Consider the following 25,879-nt stretch of genomic DNA (forward strand, 5'->3'; position numbering starts at 1 on the left):
GTGTAATATTACTGTCGTATACCGATCTGGGAGGAAACACAGCGAGTCAGACTGCTTGTCATGCGCACCAGTCAAGACAACTGTGTCGGAAGAAGAGGATTTTTCGTTCTTTGGCATTGTTGATGCGTCACAAATCACTCAACAATGAGGTTACCCAGAATTGCTTCCACTTATACAGCACCTAGAGGGACTCGATGTTCAACTCCCGCATATTTTCTCTAGAGGGCTCCCCGCAGGGGCGTCTGCGTCAGCAGGTGTTTGGTTTGTTGCGACACTACGTACCTGAGCACACGAGGGTTGGACCCTCCCGCGTGTAGCCATGCGAGGCTTAGCCGTGTCCGAGGAAAGGGGGATCCTGGGGGTTGAGCCAATGCCGGGTGTTCGGACCGTTAAGGCCCCCCGGCGGAGGCAACATGCCTCTTTGGCCTCTGCTTCACGTAGACGGCACCCCCGGACTGACCCACCCTGGGGAAATCGGCAGTCGCCGTTTCCTGTCCCCCTCTTGAATCTATTTTCTTTCCTATCATCTTTCTTTTACTGTCCTGTCATCTCTTCTCTTCCGTCACTTCCTAATTTCCTAGGGCAGCTAGGGTTAACCTTGTGTATCTGCCCTCCCTTGGGTATAATATATTAGGTTATAGTGGCAATGTACGGTTGGCGCCTGCAGCCTTATGCGTTAAGGCCTGCAGCGTCCCCATGTTGGGCTCTGTGGTGGGTGGCCGCCATTGCTGCCGAAAACGAACCGAAATACCATGGGAACACCTGCATTTCCCCGCCTACTTTATCGTCACCCTCAGAAGAGGGGACGCACCGAAGACTTCAGCAAATGTTTGACCCGCATAAAAGAGAACTACCCAAAATACCAAGTTGTACATAGTGAAAATCCTGAAAAGCAAGCCAGATTCATTTCGCCATTCACAGTAGCAAAATCTTTGACCGTAGCCTTAGGGTCAGGTTATAAGGTAACCAAAATGGCTAGCGGGGACCTTCTCCTTGAGATCCCTCAAAAACATCAGTACGAGAAGCTTGGCTGTCTCGTGACATTTGGTAATATACCAATTTCTGTTACACAACACCGAACAATGAATAGCTCACGGAGAGTCGTGTCAGAGGCAGACCTCCTAGGCTTGACAGAAGCTGAACTCCTGGAAGGGTGGAAAGAACAAAATGTTACTGACGTAAAACGTATTATACTTAGACTAGACAACAAGGAAATCCCCACTAAGCATCTTATCCTAACATTTTCATCCAGCGTACTGCCAGAAACCATCGAAACAGGATACATCAGGTTAAATGTGAGACCATATATTCCAAACCCCAGACGTTGTTTCCAATGCCAAAGATTCGGCCATGGCTTGCAGAGCTGCCGTGGTCAAATAACTTATGGAAAGTGTGGAGTTCAGGGCCACCCCTCTGACAACTGCAGTTGCACACCTCACTGTGTGAACTGCAGTGGTGACCACCCAGCTTACTCACGCTCCTGTCCGAACTGGAAGAAAGAAAAGGACATAATCACCCTCAAAGTACAAAAAAATATTTCGTTTAAGGAAGTCCGTAAGAGGTGCTCACCTTTTCACAGCACACCTTATGCTGATGTGGCGCGTCGGGGGCAGCGTCGCAGCAGCCAATGCCAAGTACCCAGCCCGCGTGCAGCGAGCAGGTACCTTTGGCTCCTGCCCCCATGGTGGAAGCAGGTAAGCCTACTCCATCCAACCAGCAACCAGGCCAGGCTACCCTTGGGTTGCCGGCCCCACAAGAGTTATCTGCAGCAACCTGCTCTACACGCAGCGATCCCGCAGGACCGATAGAGGCCACGAAGGTAGGCGCAGCCGAGGCTGCCCCGGCCTCCCCGGCACCTCCCAGCGCTGGCAACAGCCGTCGCAGCCAAATTCCACAGGGAGCCCCATCGACCTCCGGGCTGGTGGGCATAGGGGTCTTGCCTTCCGAGGTGAGACTCTCCCGAAAAACTTCTCGCTCGCAAGAGCGCGTGTCCGGCGCCTCACAAGAGGCAATGGACGCAACACCTATCCTCACGGCGCACCAAGCGCCTAAGGCGTGGCGAGGCTCCCTAGAATGCTTCAAAAAAGGCAAAACCTCGGTTACAGGGCCTCGAAAGAGCTCTGTAACCTAATGCATCACTTCTGTTTCCGTATACACTGCACCAATTTACATTAAATATGGATACAGAAATCATACAATGGAATATCGGAGGTCTTCTGAGAAACCTTGATGATGTACAAGAACTCATTTACCAACACAATCCAAAAGTGCTGTGTTTACAGGAAACACACCTAAAATCAAAACACACAAACTTTCTCCGACAGTATATAACCTTTCGTAAAGATCGCGATGATGGTGTCGCATCATCGGGTAGTGTTGCCATTGTCATCCATAAAAGCATTGCGTGTCAACATTTACAGCTACAAACTCCTTGTGAAGCAGTGGCGGTTCGAGCTGTTCTCCTAAACAAACTCATCACTTTTAGCTCTCTTTACATACCCCCACATTACAAGTTAACTAAATATGAATTCCAATCCTTTATAGATCAATTGCCAGAACCTTATGTTGTTCTGGGTGATTTCAATGCACACAGCAGCTTGTGGGGAGACTCTCGTATCGATGGGCGAGGTCGACTCATTGAACAATTCCTTTTTTCGTCTGGTGTGTGTCTGCTGAATAAGAAGGAACCCACTTATTACTGTCTCGCAAACAGAACCTTTTCTTCAATTGATCTTAGCCTAGTTTCCCCGTCAATACCGTCTGAACTCGAATGGCAAGTTAACAACAATCCTCACGGAAGCGACCACTTCCCTATACTGCTAAGAACACCTAAAGAAAAGGAATATCCTCCACAGGCTCCTAGGTGGAAGATTGACAAAGCCGACTGGGAGAAATTCCGAACTCTTTCTAGTATTTCATGAGATGACATGCCCTCGCTAGGAATTGATGCTGCTGGGGAGTATTTTACAGCCTTTATAATAGATGTTGCATCTAAATGCATATCACAAGTAAATGGCCTGTCGTGCAAACGGCGTGTCCCGTGGTGGACCGACGATTGTAAGATCGCACGTAAAAAGCAGAACAAAGCGTGGGGTTTGCTACGCGCTTCTCCCACTGCAGAAAATCTTATCAACTTCAAAAAAGTAAAGTCCGAAGGCAGGCGAACCCACCGACAGGCCAGAAGAGAAAGCTGGCAGAAGTTTTTATCGGGCATCAACTCGTACACAGATGAGGCCAAAGTCTGGAACGGGGTTATTAGGATAATAAGGCGACAAGCACAAACACTCCCTCTGGTAAACACAAAAGGCGATACCCTGCAAGACCAGGCAGACTCACCTGGGGAGCACTTTGAGAGCGTCTCGAGCTCAACCAATTATTCTCATTCCTTTCTCAAATATAAACAAACAGAAGAATGTAAGCCAATAATTAGAAAATTCAGACAGAATGAACCCTATAACCGGCCTTTCAGTATTGCCGAGCTGAGAGCTGCCTTGAACACATGCAAAAGCACTGCACCGGGACCTGACAGAGTCATGTATGAAATGATCAGAAACTTACATGCTGACACGCAAGTTACACTACTTACACTTTTCAACACTCTGTGGGCTGCGGGATACCTCCCATCTACATGGAAAGAGGCGATTGTGGTTCCTGTCCTGAAGCGGGGAAAAGAGCCCTCCTTGGCAGCAAGTTATCATCCAATAGCTCTTACCAATTGTCTGTATAAGCTTTTTGAAAAAATGATTAATCGCAGACTCGTACATTTCCTTGAACTCAACAATATACTCGATCCCTATCAGTGTGGCTTCAGACAAGGGCAGTCAACAACTGATCACCTTTTGCGCATTGAAGGATACATTCGCGATGCCTTCGTACACAAACAGTATTTCCTCTCGATATTCCTCAATATGGAGAAGGCATATGATACAACATGGCGCTACGGGATCTTGCGAGACTTGTCGGGAATGGGCATCTGTGGAAATATGTTGAAAATAATTGAAAGCTATTTGTCCAATCGTACCTTCCGTGTAAAAGTCGGCAATGCACTGTCACGTCCCTTTATGCAGGAAACTGGTGTACCCCAGGGAGGCGTGCTCAGATGCACTCTCTTTATCATTAAGATGAACACACTGCATGCCTCACTACCACCTGCCATTTTTTATCCCGTATACGTAGACAATATACAAATAGGCTTCAAATCCTGCAACCTCACAGTATGCGAAAGACAGGTACAGCAGGGCTTAAAGTGTCCAAATGGGCAGACCAAAATGGATTTAAAGTCAACCCCCCCAAAAAGTTCTTGTGTTCTCTTCACAAGAAAGAGAGGCCTGGTCCCAGATCCTTGCGTAGAACTGGGCAGACATCAAATTCCTGTAAACAAAGATCACAAATTTCTTGGTGTTATACTTGGCTCCACGCTTACTTTCATTCCTCACATAAGACATCTTAAAGAAAAATGTCTTAGAACAATGAACTTACTTAAAATCCTATCCCACACAACGTGGGGTAGCGACAAACAGTGTTTATTGAATATTTACAGGAGCCTAGTTCGATCACGGTTAGATTATGGTGCTGTAGTATACCACTCTGCCGCACCGAGTGCGCTTAAGATGTTAGACCCCGTTCACCATCTGGGTATCCGTCTCTCCACTGGCGCATTTGGGACAAGCCCTGTTGAAAGTCTATATGTAGAGTCGGATGAGTGGCCACTCCATCTTCAGCGAACCAACATCAACTTAACGTATTTTCTCAAGGTTCGCTCTAATAAGGAACGTCCATGTTTCACAACTGTTAACGACTTGAGGTGTGAAACACTTTTTCATAACAGACCGTCAATGCGACTTCCTTTCTCACTGTGTGCAAGAGAAGTTAGCAAGGAAAGGGATGTTCTAGTTCTCGCACATCACTTAATGCCTCCAGCTAAGCTAGTACCGCCCTGGGAGTGGCAGGTGATAGACTGTGATGTATCCTTTGTGGAGGTCACAAAGCATGCTCCTGACCACGAAATCGCTATGCATTTCCGTGAACTTGAATTGAAATACTGCTGTTCCAAATTTTACACAGATGCATCAAAATCACACTCTGGTGTATCTTATGCTGCTGTTGGCCCCCTTTTTCTAAATCTGATGTATTGAACCCCTTAACGAGCATCTTCACTGCAGAAACCTATGCTGTACTGTCTGCAGTAAAATATATAAATAAATTAATACTTGACAGAGCAATAGTATTTAGACTCGTTAAGCCTTGTAAAAGCGCTGAACTCTTTACAAAAGCATACAAATCCGGTTTTCATTGAACTTTACTTGCTCTTATGCAATATTTATCTATCACATAGACACATAGTAATATGCTGGGTGCCTGGCCATAGGGGCATCGAGGGTAATGTGTTAGCTGACAAAATGGCCACATCACTCACATCACTAGCCACTTTTCTTGCGGCTGCTGTCCCTGTCACAGATCTGAGGCCTTGGTTAAGAAGGAAACTGCGACAACACTGGCAGCGCATGTGGAGTGCAGAAACAAATAATAAACTGCACCTTATAAAGCCACAGTTAGGTTTTTGGCCCTCTTCAACAAAATCTCGGCAAACAGATGTTTTATTCTGTCGCCTCAGGATAGGGCACACATTTGGTATCCACAATTTTCTGCTTACTGGAGATGAACCGCCAACCTGTGGTCGATGTGGTGAGAGGCTGACTGTCCTCCACGTCCTCTTGGCGTGTCGGAAAGCCGAATCTGAAAGAAAGAAACATTTTCCACCTGCATACCGTTATTACATCCCTCTACACCCGGCTATGTTTCTCGGTAAGGAACCGCTTTGTAACACCAAGGCAGTCCTCAACTTCTTATATGATGTCGTTCTGCACGTTATAAGCCCATTAAATTCGTAGAGCATCCTCGCCCCAGAGGATGCCGCTGCGATAATTATTTTGAATAGCACATGCCTCCAGGCCCTTGTGTTTCAAGGGCTCTAAGGAGGCAGTAGTGCTCTAGCATATCTTATATCACCTGATATCTTTTTAGACATCGTATCATTCTTTTTAAAGGCGTCTTAATGTTCATAGTACACGTCATAAGTCATCGACATAATCTTATTATACAGATTTTACGCACTTTAGCGCGACCATTTTTAAGGCCCCTCTACAGCCACGTCACACCAACGTCATAGAATTCATAATTACACTGCGAACTCATTACCACGGTCATGGTGCTCTTTGGCCATACTGGCCCTTGCGCCATAAAACATCAAATATCATCATCATCATCATTATCTAGAGGGCTATCCTCGTTCTGTCTGCAAGGAAGTGTCCTCTAGAAGAGAAACTTCGAGAACAATGAGACAAAGTTATTACTTGTCGTACCCATAGCTATGTGAAAAGATATTTTGCATGCATGTCACTATGAACCGACATCTGGACGCATGGGCATGAGCCGTACATTCGCCAGGATTCATCTGAAATACTACTGGCCTGTTACTGGCATCAGTGCAGCACTATGTCAAGACTTGCCCCGAGTGTCAAAAGCGCAAAGCTCCATCCGTAAAACCGGCAGGCCTCCTCCAGCCAATAGAGCCACCAAAAGCCCCATTCCAACATATCGGTGTGGACCTCCTTGGACCCTTCCCAACATTATCTTTAGGGAAAAAAGTGGATAGTTGTGGCCATGGACTAGCTGACCTGTTTTGATTCCCTGTACAGTGCAACGGCTGTTGAAGTTGCGAAATTCTTTGTCAGTGATATCGTACTCAGGCATGGCGCTCCCACAGTTGTGATTACCGATCATGGAATAGCCTTTACTGCAGACCTAATGAAACGCTTGTTGCAAATGACACACACTGATCATAGGAGAACCACGGCGTACCACACTCGGACAAATGGTTTAACTGAACGCCTCAACAGAACACTGGCTGACATGCTTTCGATGTATGTTGACTTCGAACATAGGCTGTGGGACGAAATTTTGTCGTACATCACCTTCGCATATAATACGGCCATTCAAGAAACAACACGAGTCGCCCCGTTTGAACATGTATTCGGCCGAGCAGTAACCACAACTTTGGATGCTGTGTTGCCGTTAGATGAAGAAAACAATAACTCATCTGCCCTAGATGATTTCTTGCAAAGAGCCGAGGAGGCACGACAGATGGCAAGGTACCGAATATGCCACCAACAATGCATAGACTCCAGCCGATACAACCAGCGACGTAGTGAAGCTCATTATCAGCCCGGTAACAAGGTGTGGGTATGGACACCAGTGCGATGCCCTGGGCTGTCTGAAATGCTTCTCTGCCGATACTTCGGCTCTTATGAAATACTTTGTCGTATAAGCGACGTGACTTACGAAGTGAAATCTGCTGGACACAAGAGCCCAAGATGGCGCAACTCCACGGAAGTTGTGCGTGTCGTCCGCATGAAACCCTACCACGAGAGGTCATGAAAAAATAAAGTGTGCCCACAGGAGCCCCTACTTCCTCTTGTGCATCGGGCCGATGCGGTAAGGAGGGGGATAATGCCGCAACAACATGGTCACATTCAAGTTGCGCGTCCTTCGTATTGGACACTGTGCATGCCGTACCATGGTGTTGCTTATTTATTTATTTACTTATTTATTTTATTTATATAATAAATACTGCAGACACATAATGAGAGCGCATGCGCGGCATACACCGCTTCCCATTTATAAAATTGAAGCAGTGGCACAATAAACTTAGTTGAAAGTTTGCGCTAGGTGTGTCGTCTTCTCTCGTGCGTGTCGTTTTTTTGTTGCACAATATCATTTAAGTACTGCAGACACGTGGTCCAAGCAGGGAGGGCGGCATACGGTACATACAATGAAAATCAGATTGACAAAACAAAGAGAACCATGAAATTACAAGATTAGGAAGTGGATTCAATTATACAATTCCATTTGGTTACAGTTCGAGGAAAAGAAGAAAACTTATATGTGTTTGGAAACATTCTTTTTGCATGTTTCTCCAGGCGACCGGATGCAAGGCACTAAGAGACGACAGGAAGAAAGCTATTTTACTCAGTAACTTGAGCTTCGAGGGGCAGCGTCTCTACTACGACCTCGCATAGCAAACGGACCTGACAGCTACTACATTCGAAGACATCCTTCGCATCTTCGACCAACACTACGAAGAAAGCACCGATCCCCTGGTGCACCACATTATTTTCTGGGACAGAAAGCAACTACCTGGGGAAACCTTTCAGGACTTCGTCACCGTGCTACAAAGGCTAGTGCCTGCTTGTGTGTTAGGCGCTTGGCACGATGAGTCCCTTCGCGACCAAATCCTGCAAGGTGTCATATCAGCAAGAATACGATAAAGGCTACTCTACGAAGGATCGTCCCTCACGCTCAAGAAAACCGTGGAAATCGGATGAAGCGTGGAGCAAGTTGACAAGGACTTTCAAGTCTTCAGCAGCTCGTCTGTTCAGCACATCTCGATGCAACGCCAAGATGGCGTCGACAGCCATCACCTTTCTCGCCCGGGCGCGCAAGATGGCGGTCTCCGCCACCCTTCTCCCTCGACCTGCTGGTTTCAACATGGTGCGCCACGGCATGGAGCGCAGTCGCATTCTCCGGAGGCCAGCCAATGTGACGCCCGGCCTGAACTCTGCAAAGCCAGTCGAGACATTGCAGCCCATTGCTACTGATGTGGTTCACCTCACCACATCACATCTGATCCGGCCTGTCCGGCAAAGCACGTTACCTGCCGTGCATGCGGAAAAGTGGGACATTACGCTTTGGTTTGCCGTTCGAGGAACCGAATGCAGCGACAGTCTCCTGCTCGAACGTAGCTTGTTTTATTTCCGCTACCACTGATACAGAATCAGCCGCTAGAGTGCCGTTTGAGCTTACAATTCAAGCACCAAATTTCCGTCCTGCAACAATTCATGCCGAAGCTTTCATTGCGAATACTACACTCAAGCTGCTTGTGGATACAGGTGCTATGGTGTCGCTGATGAACAGCTCCCAATACGAAGAACATTTCAAGGTTTTTCCATTATCTCCTTCTAGTCTTAAACTCAAGAATTATTTGTAGCAAGAAATTCTGCATTCAGGACATTTCTCCGTGCTCGTCAAGTACCGCAACAAGGCCGCAGTAGTGACATTTCACATCACGAACCAAGGCACTTCTTTTCTGAGCTTAGACGCCATTCAAGCTTTGGGCATTGACATTCAAGGGTCTTCGCTCACATGTTAACAAGTGTCAGGAGTTCCAGCTGACCCAAGCGTCCAGCGTCCGTCTCTTCCACACAACACTTGAACAGAGTTCACCCATCTGTTGTCAGGACAATTGGGACTTGTAAAGGGCTTCAACCACGGCGTTCGTCTCCGAGCTTCAGTGCAACCAGTCTCAGTGAAACTGCGTCCTCTACCTTTGGTTCTCTGTGAGCTAGTCTCCGCCGAGCTGCAATGGCTGGAATCACCTGATGTCATCGAACGAGTCACTGCGTCTGAGTGGATTTCTCCGCTCGCTGTCGTTCGGAAGAAGGACAATTTCATTCGACTTTGCGTCGATCTTCGAGACCCCAACAAGGCTATCATCATCGACGCCTTGCTGCTACCGACAGCTGACAAACTGTTGCATCGACTCGCTGGTGCTACTGTCTTTAGTAAGTTGGACTTGCAGTCCGCTTATCATCAGGTTTCAACCCTCCCATGCGAATTCGACTCTGAACGCTAAAAGTCTTCCCTTACATGTTTGTTAAGTAAATAGTGCATAAGTAGTATCCTTCAAATGGGGGGATTTCTGGCAGCATAAAGGGTGCAATGGACGATGAGGTTGTGCCAGACGGTATTTGAATTTTTTTATTGCAGAAAGGGGGTGGTTTATGTGATCCCCTTCCCTTGCGGTAAAGCACATGTGGGGCAGTCCGGCAGGTGTGTTAATGATTGACTGGGAACACAGCACATCATTAAAATCCACAAGCTATACTCATCTGTCCATACACTGCAGAAACTACAGCAACGGTGGGTGTAAGCCACAGTTTAGTGACACACTTTATTTTTAAACACAAAGATCAAGCAACTCCTGAAATAGTTGAGGCATACCATATTAGGAAAAGGGGTAATGATTGCATCACTCAAACAATGATTACGCTGCGTGATAAAGAGTGTGTATCTAGGTGGACAACAATCACCATAAAATTTTGAGGGGTCTGAAGTCTTGGCGCTGGTGTCATGACTGTTTCACCTTGCTTTTCCGCACATGTGTGAGAATACTGTAACATCTTTATAAATGTATTTCTGTCCATCAATAAATTCAGTTGTGAGTTAAATGCTGTCCTGTCTACATCCCTATTTGTGTCCCCATATTATGTGCGCTCCAATCAAATTTCAAACATGAGCATCAACCAACTGGCCCAGCTCGCCATCTTGATGCTTTTCCACCTCAACTCATGCCTAGTGATGGGGGCTAATCTCTGCGCCATGATGTGACGTCATGTCTATGTCTTGAAGCGTGCGCACAAAATCTCTCGAACCTCTCCACTAGCTGCCTGGCTGTCGATCCACAGTGAGAACTGCCCAAGTAGCGTGCATTGCAAACATTTTTACGGATGGGTGGATGCGTAAATGTGAGTAGCCTGCACAGTGCAGCCACCTGGTGACACAGATCAACCAGCCAAATACAGAGCTGATATTGGCGTAACCAAGTGCAAAATATTTTGAAAAATTTTAAAAGACCTGTTCACAATTGCACTGTTGCCGAAAATTCACACTAGCAGCAAAGTAGAATACACTTGGTTACTTCTGTATTAGCTCTGTGCCACCAAGTGGCTGCACCCTGTAGGCTGTTCACCTTTGTGCCTCCCCCACTCTGGCAAAACGCCCAGTCCACCTGCATTTACTTAAATACTATGACATGCTAAAGCTCTCTATTGTAATAATCCTCTGGCGTGAAGTGACGGCCACAAACACGCAGATGCTGATGCCCGCATGTTACCTCGCAGAGGGACACAATGTTGCAGCTTGACATGTCTCCGATCACTAGATTTGCAGCTCGCAGCACAACAAGGGCAATTCATAATCCTTGTGAAAAGAAACCTTGAGAGCAACACTGGCCGCATAGCTCGCATTAGCACAGACCATGTTGTAACACAAGCGGATGACACTTGCAGTGTGCCGGAAGTGCTTGAGCGTAATGATAAATTGTCTTTGTGTATTCTCTTTTTGTTACTTTTTCTTTATAGAAAAAACTTGACTGATATTCCAGCTCTTATAAACAACATTTGTTCACCATAACGTTGGAAAAATTGTTACGCAGCATGGGTAGTGAATCGAACAGCTTGCCCGACTGATGTCACATGCAGCCACTATGTAGATGTTGACGTGGTGGCTGAAAATTCAGGGGAGCAGTGCTGCTACGATCAGCAGGGATGCATATTTTTAAAATCCTATAACAAGTTATACACTTCATGTGAAGTGCTTAAATGTGTCACCTAATGATCGGAAAGACCTAATGACCCTGTACACTTGTACAGAATCATCAAAATCATTTCAGGGTCCCTTTAAGATTGCAGGTTTGACGCTGGGTGCAGTGGCTATGTTTTGATGGTGGTGAATTGCAAGAATGCTTGTGTGCTTACATTTAGGTGCCCATTAAAGAACCCCATGTGGTCAAAATTGAGCTAAGGTCCCCCACTGGGGCTTGCCTCATAATCTGATCATGGTTTTGACACTAAAAACCCTAGGATATCTTATTTTTAAATGGCGAAGTGGCATACTTGTTGATGACCGGATGGCACCACAATTTTATCACTCATGAGATTTCGGAAGGCATCACCTGTTTTCCACATCTAATAAAATGGCTGTTGTGCTAGGTGCAGCACGATAAAATAAAATAAAGTTGACTGAAACCTGAAGAAAGGGCACGCAGTATGTTAGATTAACAATAGCCTCCACAATGTTATAGGGTTGCATGCAGAAGAATTATGCTTTACTTGGGCATTTATTGGAGCTTTGTCTAGCAATTAGGCTTGCTTCTGCACTCCTTTAATTTTGCTTAAATGTGTGGCTTTCATATGCAGTACTTGCCGAACGCAATGCCTTGGCTGTCAGTTGCAGCCCCTTTGTGGTGCGCCTGTTCTACAGCTTGCAGACACCCAGCTCCGTCCACCTGGTAAGTAATGGACCACGTGCAGCTCACAGAAACTGGGTGGAACAGGGTTCCAACAGGTCTTGCTGCACTGTGCTCAGAGAGGCAGGCTTGGAATGGATACATTTTGTTGAAAGTTTAAGAAGCTTTTCAGTCAGTAATGTTAACTTCAAATTCACACAGAAAAAATGACTTTAGCTGTCTAATGCCTTTAGTTTTTTTAATGTCATTGCTTTTATAGGTCTGATATCATCGCGCAAAAATTTTTCTATTTTTATTCCTGATGTTATTGTGTGGAAGACTTGTACACTTCAATTTTTTGTGCTTGCATTGACTATTAGTTGAATTTTTATTTGTCTCATTCGGTTCAAATTTCATACAAGATTTCTTTATTCAACTTTCTGAAGAAAAAGAAAAGACGAAAGGAAAATATCACCTCGTCAGGTTTCATTAAACAAGGTATCAGTGGCTTTTGCATGATTTAAGAAATACAGTAAGGCCAACCTCAAGGCTCTGTCTACCATAGGACAAGAGTCTTCAAGGAAGGCTTTCAGAAAAACTCCTCCAAGTGTGTCAAATTTGAAGTCTCGCAACTCTTGTTTTAAGATGGACAGCAATAAGCAACATTAAAATAGCGACACTTGTACTTCTGTACACCTGTACGTCTGTATCGGAAGTTTGTCAAATGTTATCCATCGTTCTATCCGTTGTCTCTTGTCACCGAACCTTGTATAATCTGATTGTATGCACAATGCTAATTGTGTAGTACTTTCTGGAAGACCCGTGGGCACCAGCAATTACGCTGGAACCTTCGATGACGCGTGTAAAGCTCAGCGTGCTTTACCCGCAGATCAGAGATTTCGACGTCCGCTGCTGTTGTGCTTTTAGTGTACGCTGTATTTGTGGACACAGGTTTGTTGTGTGTCACCGATCTCGGGGGCAGGCAGACGCTACGAGCGATTTGGTTGGGAGACACTGGGCAGCACAGCAAACGGATTTTAATTAGGCTCAAAACTCAATTGACTCAAAACAAAACTCAATGAAGGAATGGTAACACTTATGTAACCCAAACGTGTCCTTATCACTGTCTACGATAGTCTTAGGTGTTTTCTATACAAAAATCGAGCAACCCTGGCCTATGGCTGCAACGCTATCAGGAAGGAGCGTTCTTAGACTTTGTCGTTGCACGTTTCTTCAGAGTCCAATGCATGTTGGATTTTCATCATAGTCGGTGTTCTCACTGATGCCATAAATGTTGCTGCCTTGGTGTTAGCCAGTCAACTAGTTCGTCTCTGATGCTGGTGTCCCAAACTCTGTCGGTGACGTAGCACTCCGGCCTCACTGGTTAGGCCTAACTCTAGGTTCAGCCGCGACTTCTTCGAGTGCCGATGAGACGCCTCGGGGACTATCGTACATGCTGGTCTGCCTCTGAAGGGGGATCCTTCCTGTAGTGCCTGGTAGTGCCATGAGAGGCTGCAGCAGGTCCAAGGAGCCTCGCTTGAACGTCGCCGAGGTCGATGGCCACACCCTGGATCGCCAGCATCACGGACTTGACCAAACCTCCATGGCTCCCGTCCCCAGTGCGATGCTGACACTACAACCTTCTTGGCCCAGAGCCATGTCGATAATGCCAGCTCAGCGCTGCTTGTCTATTGATAACAGCTCGGGCCACACGCCTCGAGGGCTCGTGCCACTTGGACCGATACATGCACATCGTCCTCTTCCTTTCTTTCTGCGCTGCATGCCTCTTACATATGACATGGGTGCCGTTTTCAGGATTTTTTTTTTTTCCCAAAGAACTGCCTTCGGTCGGTTTTCTTGGTGGTGAATTTGACTCTCCCGTTGTGACTTGGGTGATTTTTCTTGCGTTGTCGTGGCTTGCAGCACATAACCACCCTGTCACACACATTTCACCACATGCACTGTTTACAACGTTTGCGAGTTCATTGCTCCCACCACTTTACATGTGTACACTTGCTCTGTTCGCGTTACACTCTTAATATTTCATCACTCCATAGCCCTACTCATGAAACTCGCTCCCAGATTCTGTCCTTTAAAGGGCCCCTGAAACGGTTCGGACAAATTTTGTAGACGCGTAGGGTACAGCTTAAGTAGAACATTCGCACCACAATTTAAGTGAAGCGTTACGTATTAATGGAGCTACAAGCGATTATAAGTTACCCTCCACCCCAGCCATGCTTTTCCTCCTCAACTCGTCCGCCGAGCGAGCGGGGCTAAGCTCCGCCTTCACTGGTCCTGCGTCACAATGCGACGTCACATCGTCGACTTCCGGGTGTTTTGGAGCCCGCCCCCGCCCGCGCGAAACCTCTCCGCTAGCTGCTTGGCTGTCGACCCCAAGCGAGAGCTATCGAAGCAGCGTGCGTTGCGAGCATTCTGTCGTCGCGCCGAACGTGTCTGGTATTCCGTTAACCACAGGCAAGCTGGTCATTTCGGCAAATGACTGGAGGCATAAACTCAAGCTGATGACGGAACTTTGGCGTAGACGTACGTGAGCGGTCTGATCGGTCTGCATGGTCCAGACACTTGTTGGCGCAGCGCTTAACCAGTCAAACAAAGCGCTAATATTGCTCTAACGAAGTGTAAAACATTTTAAACATTTATAAAAACAACGTGTTGATGATTACACTCCTGCGAAAAGTACGCACCAGCAGCAAAGAAGGAAACGCTTCGTTGCTGCTACTGTGTATGGTTGAGCTCTATGCCACCAGGTGGCTGCACCGTGCAGACCATTCACATTTGCCCTTCTGCTCATTTCGGCTCATCCCGTTACGGCACAGTCAAGCGGCCAGATCCTGTCCCCTTGCGCTTACGTTTTGCCTTAATACGGGACTCGCGAAACGCTATTGCGTTAGTAATCTTCCGGTGTAAAATGACGGCCACAAACGCGCAAATCCTGCGCAGCAGCCAGTTCGCTCGTACGCTGCTTTGCAGAGGGACACGATGTCGCAGCTTGACAGATTGCCAGTCGCTATGTTTGCAGCCCACAAGGCAACAAAGTCGAATCATAGTGCTCGCGAAAAGACTGACACCAACTCTGACCGCGGAGCTCTCGTCAAAATGGAGTACGTTGTAACACAAGCAGACGACACTTGCTGTGTGCCGGAAGTGCTTAAGTGTACTGAAAAATTGTTCTTGTGCATTCTCTTTATGCTACTTACTTTTTATAAAAACAAATTAACTAACATTCCAACTATTACGAAGATCATTTGTTTACCATAAAGTTGGAAAAATTATCGACCACGCGCCCTGGTCAGCCAATCAGATAGCTCGCCCATGTGACGTAATATGGGTTATTTGCATCATATGGGTAGGGGCGGCTTAGAATTCCGCCGAGCAGTGCGCTGCGATCGACAGCGATGTGCATTTTTAAAACCTCATAATAAATTACACGCTTTACGCAGAGCACTTAGATGTGTCAATTAATGATCAGAAGGGCCTACTCTAACGACTCAGTACGTTTGTAGAAAATCGCCAAAATCGTTTCAGGGTCCCTTTAATGTACTCTATATGGAAACAGTATTCTATATGCAAGGTGAGGCTCCATCTCATTATTCTGCCATTAGTTGGTTTAGCTTTGCTCAAAAACTATAGGGGCTGGTTGTTTGTTTGTACCCTAAATTGTTTGCCAAGTAAATAGATGTGGAATTTCTTTATTGCCCATACAAGGGCGAGACATTCCTTCTCTATGGTTGAGTAATTCCGTTCTGCATTGTTAAGTTGCCTGCTAGAAGAAAATACTGGATGGTGTCTCATCTTTCTCTTGCAGGAGTACTTCTTATGTCTTATCGGAGGCATCAGTGCACAGCACAAACTCATAGTCTGGTGCCAAGAGCACCGGTGGATATGCTAACTTTTCTTTAGCATTTTAAAAGCTCTCTGTTGATGCTCACCCCACTCCACTACATTGTTTGCCCCCTTTTTCATCAACTCTATCAATGGTCCAGCTACTTCAGCATACTTTGGGATAAATTCTCTATAAAATCCTGTAAGCCCCAAAAACAATTGTAATTGTTTCTTTGTCTTAGGCCTGCCTACTGCTTGTATCTTGTCCAGGGTATCCTCCTTGGGCTCAACTTGTCCCATTCCCAATTCGTGCCCCGCAAATTCCACGGCGTTGTACCCTAGCTCATATTTGGTTGGCTTTATCATCAATCCAGCATCCTTTACTCTCATTAGCAGCTTTTATAGGGCCTTAAGGTGTTCATCCCACGTATCAGTGACAACCAGTATCTCATAATTATAGTGTTCAACGTGTGGCATACCATGTAGAACCCGTCTCATCAATCTTGTGAACACTGCTGCTGCTGTTTTTAAACCGAATGGCATATACCTGAATTGAAATAGTTCTTTTGAGCTCGAGAAAGCATCCTTTTCTTTGGATGCTTCTTCCATAGGAATCTGCCAGTATCCTTTAGACAAATCCAGTTTTGAGAAATATCTCTTATTTGCCAATCTTGCTACTACCACGTCTATCCTGGGGATTGGTTCTGCGTCTGTTTTCAATACGTTGTTCAGACGTCTGAAAATTAACGCATGCTCTATTAGAACCGTCGACTTTCTTAACCGTCACTAATGGCATGTTATAAGGCGAATTAGCCCTTTCTATGATTCCTTGCATCAACATCTCATCTATTTCACTTTCAATCACTTCTTGCATTGCAAGGGGTAGTGGATATTGCTTTACATGCACTAATTCTTCTTTTGAACACTGTAGCTCACACCGCACTACTTCTGTCTGCTCGGGGCAATCTGAAAACACATCCTCGAACTTGTGAATCAATCCTCTCAATTTCTCTACTTGTGTTGCCGCGAGGGATTGGTTCAACCTAACACTCTCTACTCCAATGGTCTTCTTATCGACATAAGTGTGCACCTCCTCGTGGTTCTTCTTTTCGGCAATCACCATGCAAACTCTAGTCCTCTCCTCATTTCCCCCTTTTCCATCTCCTTTCTCTCTTCATACTTCAACATTATGAGGTGGAGCACATCCTTATGCTCCTGAACTTCATGAAATCTCATAGTCCAACTCCTTTTCCTTTTGGGTAATCGTAAAAGTTCCCTTCCATTGAATACCTAAGCATCCTATTATTATCTGTGGGCAGTAGTACCAACACATTGTCTCCCGGTTCAAACTTTCGGTGCATTGCTTTTCAGTCATAATATTTCTTCTCTATCTGTTTCGAGGTGCAGCGGTGGCATAGAGGTAGAACATCCACCTCGCCTGCAAGAGGTCCGTGGTTCGAATTCCGGTGCCGGCAATTTCCCACCGGATTAAAAAAAAAAAATCCGCGTGTTGATAAAATTGCATAAACAGGCCTGGAGTGTGGCCTGATCCCAGTGACCAGAACCGGTAACGCACTCCCTCACCAGAACAAAATTGGCCACCCTGGTGCAGTACTTGGCCACAACCTCCAATATGAACACAACAATCAAACCCCCGCCCTCAGTCCACACCAGCTGCGAAGCAACTGACCATGGCGGCGGTCAAACCTGCGACGCAGCAGAGGGTGCTAAGAATCCCTGGCTCCGAACAGGCCGCCATTGGAATATGAACCTGACAACGTTTAAAGCTAGAACGTTATCTAGTGAGGCGAGTCTAGCAGTGCTATTGGAGGAATTAGAGGGCAGTAAATGGGATGTAATAGGGCTCAGTGAAGTTAGGAGGCCAAAAGAAGCATATACAGTGCTAAAAAGCGGGCACGTCATGTGCTAACGGGGCTTAGTGAAGAGACGAGAACTAGGAGTCGGATTCCTGATTAATAAGAATATAGCTGGTAACATACAGGAATTCTATAGCATTAACGAGAGGGTGGCAGGTCTTGTTGTGAAACTTAATAAGAGGTACAAGATGAAGGTTGTACAGGTCTACGCCACTACATCCAGTCATGATGACCAGGAACTCGAAAGCTTCTATGAAGACGTGGAATCGGCGATGGGCAAAGTCAAAACAAAATACACTATACTGATGGGTGACTTCAATGCCAAGGTAGGCAAGAAGCAGGCTGGAGACAAGGCAGTGGGGGAATATGGCATAGGCACTAGGAATAGCAGGGGAGAGTTATTAGTAGAGTTTGCGGAACAAAATAATATGCGGATAATGAATACCTTCTTCCGCAAGCGAGATAGCCGAAAGTGGACGTGGAGGAGCCCGAACGCCGAGACTAGAAATGAAATAGACTTCATACTCTGCGCTAACGCTGGTATCATACAAGATGTGGACGTGCTCAGCAAGGTGTGCTGCAGTGACCATAGGATGGTAAGAACTCGAGTTAGCCTAGACCTGAGAAGGGAACGGAAGAAACTGGTACATAAGAAGTCAATAAATGACTTACTGGTAAGAGGGAAAATAGAGGAATTCCAGATCAAGCTACAGAATAGGTATTCGGCTTTAACTCAGGAGGAAGACCTTAGTGTTGAAGCAATGAACGACAGTCTTGTGGGCATCATTAACGCTTTTGCTGTCAGACCTTTCTGGCCGTGACGCACCCCCAGTGTCGGCTTGGTTTCAGGGAACGAGCATAACAGGGAATGAACATAGCAATTAATTTTTTATCGTAATTGGTATAGAAATAACATAGTCAATGCAATATGAACATTTCAGTGTTCTGCAGCTGTTGTTAGTAAGCATCATCATCATCATCAGCCTGACTATAAAATCCGTTCAACATCCGAATCTGACGATGCGGAACCCTCTTCCTCGCATCCGACTCTGTCCGAGTCCAAATCCGAGCTCGGCTCATATTCTGAATCGGAATTGAGCCACCGCTCCAATGAGCAGACGAAGGTCCCGCGCGCTGAGCCATCCGAAAGTAACCGCGCGCAGGGAGGATGCGCTTTCAGTCGCCCACACAACGGAGATAAACGGGACGTTGCATGATCAAGAAGACAGAGGGAGATGGAAAGAGGCTAAACAAAGTTCGAAGGGCTTTACGTTTACTGCTGCAAGTCGGAAGCGAGGGTGCAGCGAGAGAGCGAAAGCAGCAATCGAGTCACTCTTTTCGGAGAGGCAACGGCACATGCGCCTGAACTTGACGCGCCGTAGCAGGTGCACCAACAGAACAAAAATAAAAACCTTCAAACCAGCAGAGAGGGCAGAACAACCCTTGAACCCATAACCACACACGCGCGACACATGATCCAGCGAACGCGGAGCCACCGCGCCACTTAGCAAAGAGGAAGTGGGAAGTGGCAGTCGCACCGTACTCTTCAATACATAGATTAATGCAGGTCGAGGCGAATATGCGATCTTTTAGAAAGAGTTAACAGATGGCGTGGCCAATCCAGGAGCGCCAGCTTTGCGCTCAGGCGCGAAATTTTGAACGCACGATAGAGAACGTACCGGTACGTCAGTGACACTGTGGGGGGGAAGCGCGATGCCGTACCGGTACGTCCGTGACAGCGAAAGGGTTAAGGAGTGTGCAATAGAAGTCGGTGGTAGCTCCGTTAGACAGGATACCAGTAAGCTATCGCAGGAGACGAAAGATCTGATCAAGAAACGCCAATGTATGAAAGCCTCTAACCCTACAGCTAGAATAGAACTGGCAGATCTTTCAAAGTTAATCAACAAGCGTAAGACAGCTGACATAAGGAAGTATAATATGGATAGAACTGAACATGCTCTCAGGAACGGAGGAAGCCTAAAAGCAGTGAAGAAGAAACTAGGAATCGGCATGAATCAGATGTATGCGTTAAGAGACAAGGCCGGCAATATCATTAGTAGTATGGATGAGATAGTTCAAGTGGCTGAGGAGTTATATAGAGATTTATACAGTACCAGTGGCACCCACGACGATAATGGAAGAGAGAATAGTCTAGAGGAATTCGAAATCCCACAGGTAACGCCGGAAGAAGTAAAGAAAGCTTTGGGAGCTATGCAAAGGGGGAAGGCAGCTGGGGAGGATCAGGTTACAGCAGATTTGTTGAAGGATGGTGGGCAGATTGTTCTAGAGAAACTGGCCACCCTGTATACGCAATGCTTCATGACCTCGAGCATACCGGAATCTTGGAAGAATGCTAACATAACCCTAATTCATAAGAAAGGGGACGCCAAAGACTTGAAAAATTATAGACCGATCAGCTTACTGTCCGTTGCCTACAAAGTATTTACTAAGGTAATTGTAAATAGAATCAGGAACACCTTAGGCTTCCGTCAACCAAAGGACCAGGCAGGATTCCGTAAAGGCTACTCAACAATAGACCATATTCACACTATCAATCAGGGGACAGAAAAATGTGCTGAATATGACCAACCTTTATATATAGCTTTCATTGATTACGAGAAAGCGTTTGATTCAGTCGAAACCTCAGCAGTCATGGAGGCATTGCGGGATCAGGGTGTAGACGAGCCGTATGTAAAAATACTGAAAGATATATATAGCGGCTCCACAGTCACCGTAGTCCTCCATAAAGAAAGCAACAAAATCCCAATAAATAAAAACGTCAGGCAGGGAGATACGATCTCTCCAATGCTATTCACAGCGTGTTTACAGGAGGTATTCAGAGACCTGGATTGGGAAGAATTGGGGATAAGAGTTAATGGAGAATACCTTAGTAACTTGCGATTCGCTGATAATATTGCCTTGCTTAGTAACTCAGGAGACCAATTGCAATGCATGCTTACTGACCTGGAGAGGCAAAGCCAAAGGGTGGGTCTAAAAATTAATCTGCAGAAAACTAAAGTAATGTTTAACAGTCTCGGAGGAGAACAGCAATTTACTATAAGTAGTGAGGCACTGGAAGTGGTAAGGGAATACATCTACTTAGGACAGGTAGTGACTGCGGATCCGGATCATGAGACTGAAATAATCAGAAGAATAAGAATGGGCTGGGGTGCATTTGGTAGGCATTCTCAGATCATGAACAGCAGATTGCCATTATCCCTCAAGAGAAAAGTTTGTAACAGCTGTGTCTTACCAGTACTCACCTACGGGGCAGAAACCTGGAGGCTTACGAAAAGGGTTCTACTTAAATTGAGGACGACGCAACGAGCTATGGAAAGAAGAATGATAGGTGTAACGTTAAGCGATAAGAAAAGGGCAGATTGGCTGAGGGAACAAACGCGAGTTAATGATATCTTACTTGAAATCAAGAAAAAAAAAATGCGCATTAGCAGGACATGTAATGAGGAGGGAAGATAACCGATGGTCATTAAGAGTTACGGAATGGATTCCAAGGGAAGGGAAGCGTAGCAGGGGGCAGCAGAAAGGTGGGCGGATGAGATTAAGAAGTTTGCAGGGACAACATGGTCACAATTAGTACATGACCAGAGTAGTTGGAGAAGTATGGGAGAGGCCTTTGCCCTGCAGTGGGCGTAACTAGGCCGATGATTATGATGATGATGATGATGGTGGTGATGATGATGATGATGATCTGTTTCGCTTGCGCCAACTTGTCGTGGGCCAATTTGCAGGTTGCCTTCAATCGGTTTCGGAGTGCTAGTACATACCTCTCTGTGTCCTTTCCTCATTGTCCGCTTTCCTCTCTGGATTATAAGTCTTTCAGAATGGTTATTGGTCCTCTAACTGCTCTCCCACATAGCATCTCAAATGGGCAACACCCTAAGCTAGCTTGTGGCACTTCCCGGTAAGCGAAGAGTGCTGGCAGATACCTATCCCAGTCTTTTAGTCTTTTTTGACACATCCTCCTTATCATTGTCTTTCATCATCATCATCATCAGCCTGGTTACGTCCACTGCAGGGCGAAGGCCTCTCCCATACTTCTCCAACTTGTCTCCATACTTCTCCTACTTCTAATTGTCTTTAACATAGCATTAAATTTCTTTACCAAACTGCTCGCCATCGGGTGGTATGGAGTGGTTAGCTTTTGATCTATGGACAACAGTGTATTTACCTGCTTCATAACCTCCGATGTAAAATTCAAGCCTCTGTCTCTCAAAACTTCCCTGGGCACACCATACCGGGCAAACATCTCCAACAATGTTTTGGCCACCTGAGTGGTATCAACAGTTTTCAGCACTACAACATCAGGGTACCTGGTAGCTACGTCCACTAGCGTGAGCACTTGCCTATTTCCTTTTCCGGACATGGGACTCATAGGCTCTACAATATCAATCGCCACTCTGTGAAATGGCAGTTCAACAATGGGCATCTTTTCTATAGGCGCCTTTCCTACCCGTCCCTTAGCCACCGTCTTTTGGCATACATCACATGACTTCACATACCATTTCACATCACTCTGCACCCCGATCCAAAAGAACTCTTCTGTGATCCTTTCTAATGTGTTCTTTATTCTTTGGGGACCTGCCATTACACTATCGTGCCCTATCTCCAGTGCTGTATCCCCGAGTTCCTTCGGGATGATCAACTGTAGTACTTCCATTCCTGAACTAAACACAGACTTCCTGTACAATAGGTTATTCTTTTTTATAAACTCCACTACTGTCCTACTCCTTTTTCTTCTCGGCAGTTCCCCTATCTTTAGTTCACACTTTCGTATTGACTCATCCTCATTCTGTAATTCTTTAATTTCTGCAGCAGTAATATTTAATCCAATAATGGCTGTAATCTGCAATGCTGTCAGAGGTTTGGTACTACTACTACTTGCTCGTGTTTGTACTGCAGCTGCTACGTCTCTCTTGCATCCCCTCTTCTTGTGCTTTTGAGTGTTCTTTCTCTTCCATGCCCTTCCCTGTCCTCCTCCAACTTGGGTCTGGGTCGTCTGCCTTCCTCACCCCAGGTAGATTTCCCAAAATCTAATCATAAAGGGGGTCCTCCACACATCTAGCTGTGACTAGCCCTGTAAAAAAAGAGTGTCAATATTTGAATCTGTGCCTCTGGCAGGTATTTAACGGACTTATCCACCAAGATTAAGGTACACGGTCATGTTTTCTGGTGGCACTAGACTCCTCCTTACTAAAATGGTATTGACTCCCGTCTCTCTCAAGACTGTAGCTTTGCGTCCTTGTACCTCACCTTCCACTACAGGCACGTCCTGCTCTCTCCTTCCATCCTCTCTTTACCTCATGATATATGCCGTTTTATCCGCGGATCTAGTCCTGCATTCGTCTGCCTTGTGACCTTTCTTTTGGCACAACTTGCAAACCACCAGTGCTTCGTGACGATTACCTCTCACTCGGCAGTTCACCGCTAAATGACCTGACCGGTTGCGTAGAAAACATCTCTGGGGTCCCCTTTGTCTACTAATTTGCTCCTGGTTCTCCGTCTCTCCTACTGCTGTTGTGTGCGCATCTTTATCACCCTTTCCCAAATTTCTCAATCCTTGTGCCTCTATGAACTGGTCTGTTTGTTCTGCCATCTGCTCCACAGCTTGTAGTTTTCTCTCTAAGGAATATCGTCAAACTGCTGCTACACCTGGCACGACTTTGCCCCAAATCCCTTCATACGTTTTATTCGTCTCAGATAGCTCTATCCACCTCTCAAAATAATTTATCAGATGACATGCGAACTGCTTGCCTGTTTCTGAATCTTCACGCTTACATGACCTAAACTTCTCCTGGAACCCTTCAGTGGTCAACCTGAATCTATGCAATAAAGTTTTTTTTCACCTTGTCATAGTCTAATGACTCTTCTGCTGGCATACGCCTAAAAGACTCAGAACCTCGCCCACTAAACACAGGCTTAAAGCGTTAGCCCACTAGCTCCTCTCCCAGCCTTGCCCAACTGCCATTCTTTCAAACCGATGTAAATACACATCCAGGTCATCCCTCCGCTCATCAAAAGGTAAGATCGATTTCCTAGGGCAAATCTGTCTTGGCCTGGAAGAAGGTGAGTTGCATGACAGCGATCCTGCTGTACTCATGCCATCACGAGAGCCCATGCCAGTCTCTGCTAGTTTTATCTTCAGTTCTAAAATTTCTTTTTCTCTTTTGTGCTCTTCGCACATTCGTTTCTGTTGCTCTTCAAAGGACGCCATCGTCTCGTCCTTCGACAAGTTTAAATCTTTAGCTATCGCGGCCAAATGTTCCCACTCCATCTCTAAGCCACCAAGATCAGTGACAGGGCTGGAATAGAATCTTGGAACGGATCCTGGAACGAATCCTGGGACGCATCCTGGAATATCCTGGCAGGCTCGCCAATTGTGTGTCACTGATCTCGGGGTTGTGCGGATGTTATGAGAGATGGGGTTGGGAGATGCAGGGCAGCACAGCAAATGGATTTTAATTACACTCGAAACTGAAAAACTCGGAACTCATTTGACTCAAAACAAAACTCAATGAAAGAATGGTAACACTTATGTAACCCAAACATGTCCTTATCCTTTCCTAGGTATGCGTTGTGGCGCAAAATACATTTCGTGAAAAGGGACAGAAGAAAGGAAGACAGTGAAGCGCCAAACTACCAACTGTTTAATGACAGCCTGAACTAACGTATAGAAGAAAAGACAACTTCCGCTCATGCGTAGGGAGCCAAGGTGTGACCGAACATGGTTATGATAACATACTTTAGATAAAGCACATTTCTGCAGAATATAATACGATATATGTAGCACTGACGCAATCAGACTCTTTCTTTTTAATATAAAACGCTTCCAACAACTCCCTTGCAGTTTGGTCCCTACTTTTGCCATGAATCAATACTTGTTCAAAGCATGGCGTACAACGACAGGCTTTACAGTGCACAGGAAGATGCTCCTTGTCACACTTACCGATACTATTAGCGTGCTCCCTCAGTCTGTCATTAATAGAACGTCCCATTTGTCTGACATATGACTTGCCGCAATCTAGAGGTATCTCGTAGACCACCCCTTCAACACAGTCCCTGAAATGTTTGGCGTGCTGTTTCTGGCAGCCTCAAGGCCCCTTGTGTATGATCCGGGGGCACAATTGAGCGTACTTGTTGGGAGCCGAAAAGACAACCGGAATGCCATATCTGTGAGCTCTTGAGGTTATGGCTCACACGGTGCACATAAGGTACTACTTCTGCTTTTACTCACTCCCCTTCCTTCAAATGCATTTTCCCACTCGCAGCGGCAGTGTTTAGCTTCTGCAGGAGGGACTCGACCACGGCATTTAAGACAGACTGAGAATAGCCTGCTTTTAGAAGTCTCTCAAGTTGATGGCAAAAACTCGCCTGCATCACATGCACACGACTTGCGCAGAGCCGATCCCAGGCAAAGTAAGGCAGTTCCACGCTTCACAGTCTTAGAGTGCACTGAGTCATATTGTAGCAATTCTTTTTTACCTCGAGGGAGGTACGAACAGCAAACTGCTGTGTGTACCTGTGCGAAGAGATGCTGACGCTACAACCTTCTTGGCCCAGAGCCACATAGATAACGCCAGCTCAGCGTCGCTTCTCTCTTGATCGCAGCTCGGGTCACACGCCTCGAGGGCTCATGCCGTTCGGAGTGATACGTGCACATCGTCCTCTTCCTTTCTTTCTGCGCCGCATGCCTATTACATATGACAAGGTTCAACCAACAAAAACTTAGTTTCCTCGTTCATAGTTCTGCTACTGTGTTCTTCACCGTTGCTACTATGTGACATCTGGTGGAAGTGCTGGATAGGACTAGTCATGAATGGTAACTCTTGCCATGCAGATTCCAGTCAGCGTTATTAGTTGTGCTCCGGGGGTATGAATTTAAGGGCCTTTCCATGCACTCTTAACTTTCTTCAAATGGGCAGCAAGGGTTCCACTCATGGCAGAATAGTCAGCTCCTGTGTCCAATAAAGTGGTTACCTTGGGGACGTTGAGAAGCATGTAGAGGTCGGTGGTTCTTTATCTTGTGTTGCAGTTAGGTCTGGGCGTTTGATCGTGGCTACATCACGTCGACCTGTGG

General features: G+C 46.1%; 1 protein-coding gene across 11 annotated transcripts in view; it reads left to right on the forward strand.

The window, feature by feature from the left end:
• Window positions 1-25,879, forward strand: part of gwl (serine/threonine-protein kinase greatwall) — a 472,763-nt gene that overhangs the window by 62,173 nt on the left and 384,711 nt on the right. For 10 of the 11 annotated variants that reach the window (XM_065444899.1, XM_065444896.1, XM_065444897.2 and 7 more), the window contains exons 4-6: window positions 1,580-1,694; window positions 1,800-1,948; window positions 12,036-12,127. In XM_065444899.1, the coding sequence (XP_065300971.1) occupies window positions 1,580-1,694; window positions 1,800-1,948; window positions 12,036-12,127 (356 nt within the window). The remainder of the gene's footprint in view (window positions 1-1,579; window positions 1,695-1,799; window positions 1,949-12,035; window positions 12,128-25,879) is intronic. The other variant, XM_065444904.1, reaches the window with a different exon arrangement.

This window comes from Dermacentor albipictus, chromosome 1 (assembly GCF_038994185.2).
Source record: "Dermacentor albipictus isolate Rhodes 1998 colony chromosome 1, USDA_Dalb.pri_finalv2, whole genome shotgun sequence".
Classification (NCBI taxonomy): domain Eukaryota; kingdom Metazoa; phylum Arthropoda; class Arachnida; order Ixodida; family Ixodidae; genus Dermacentor; species Dermacentor albipictus.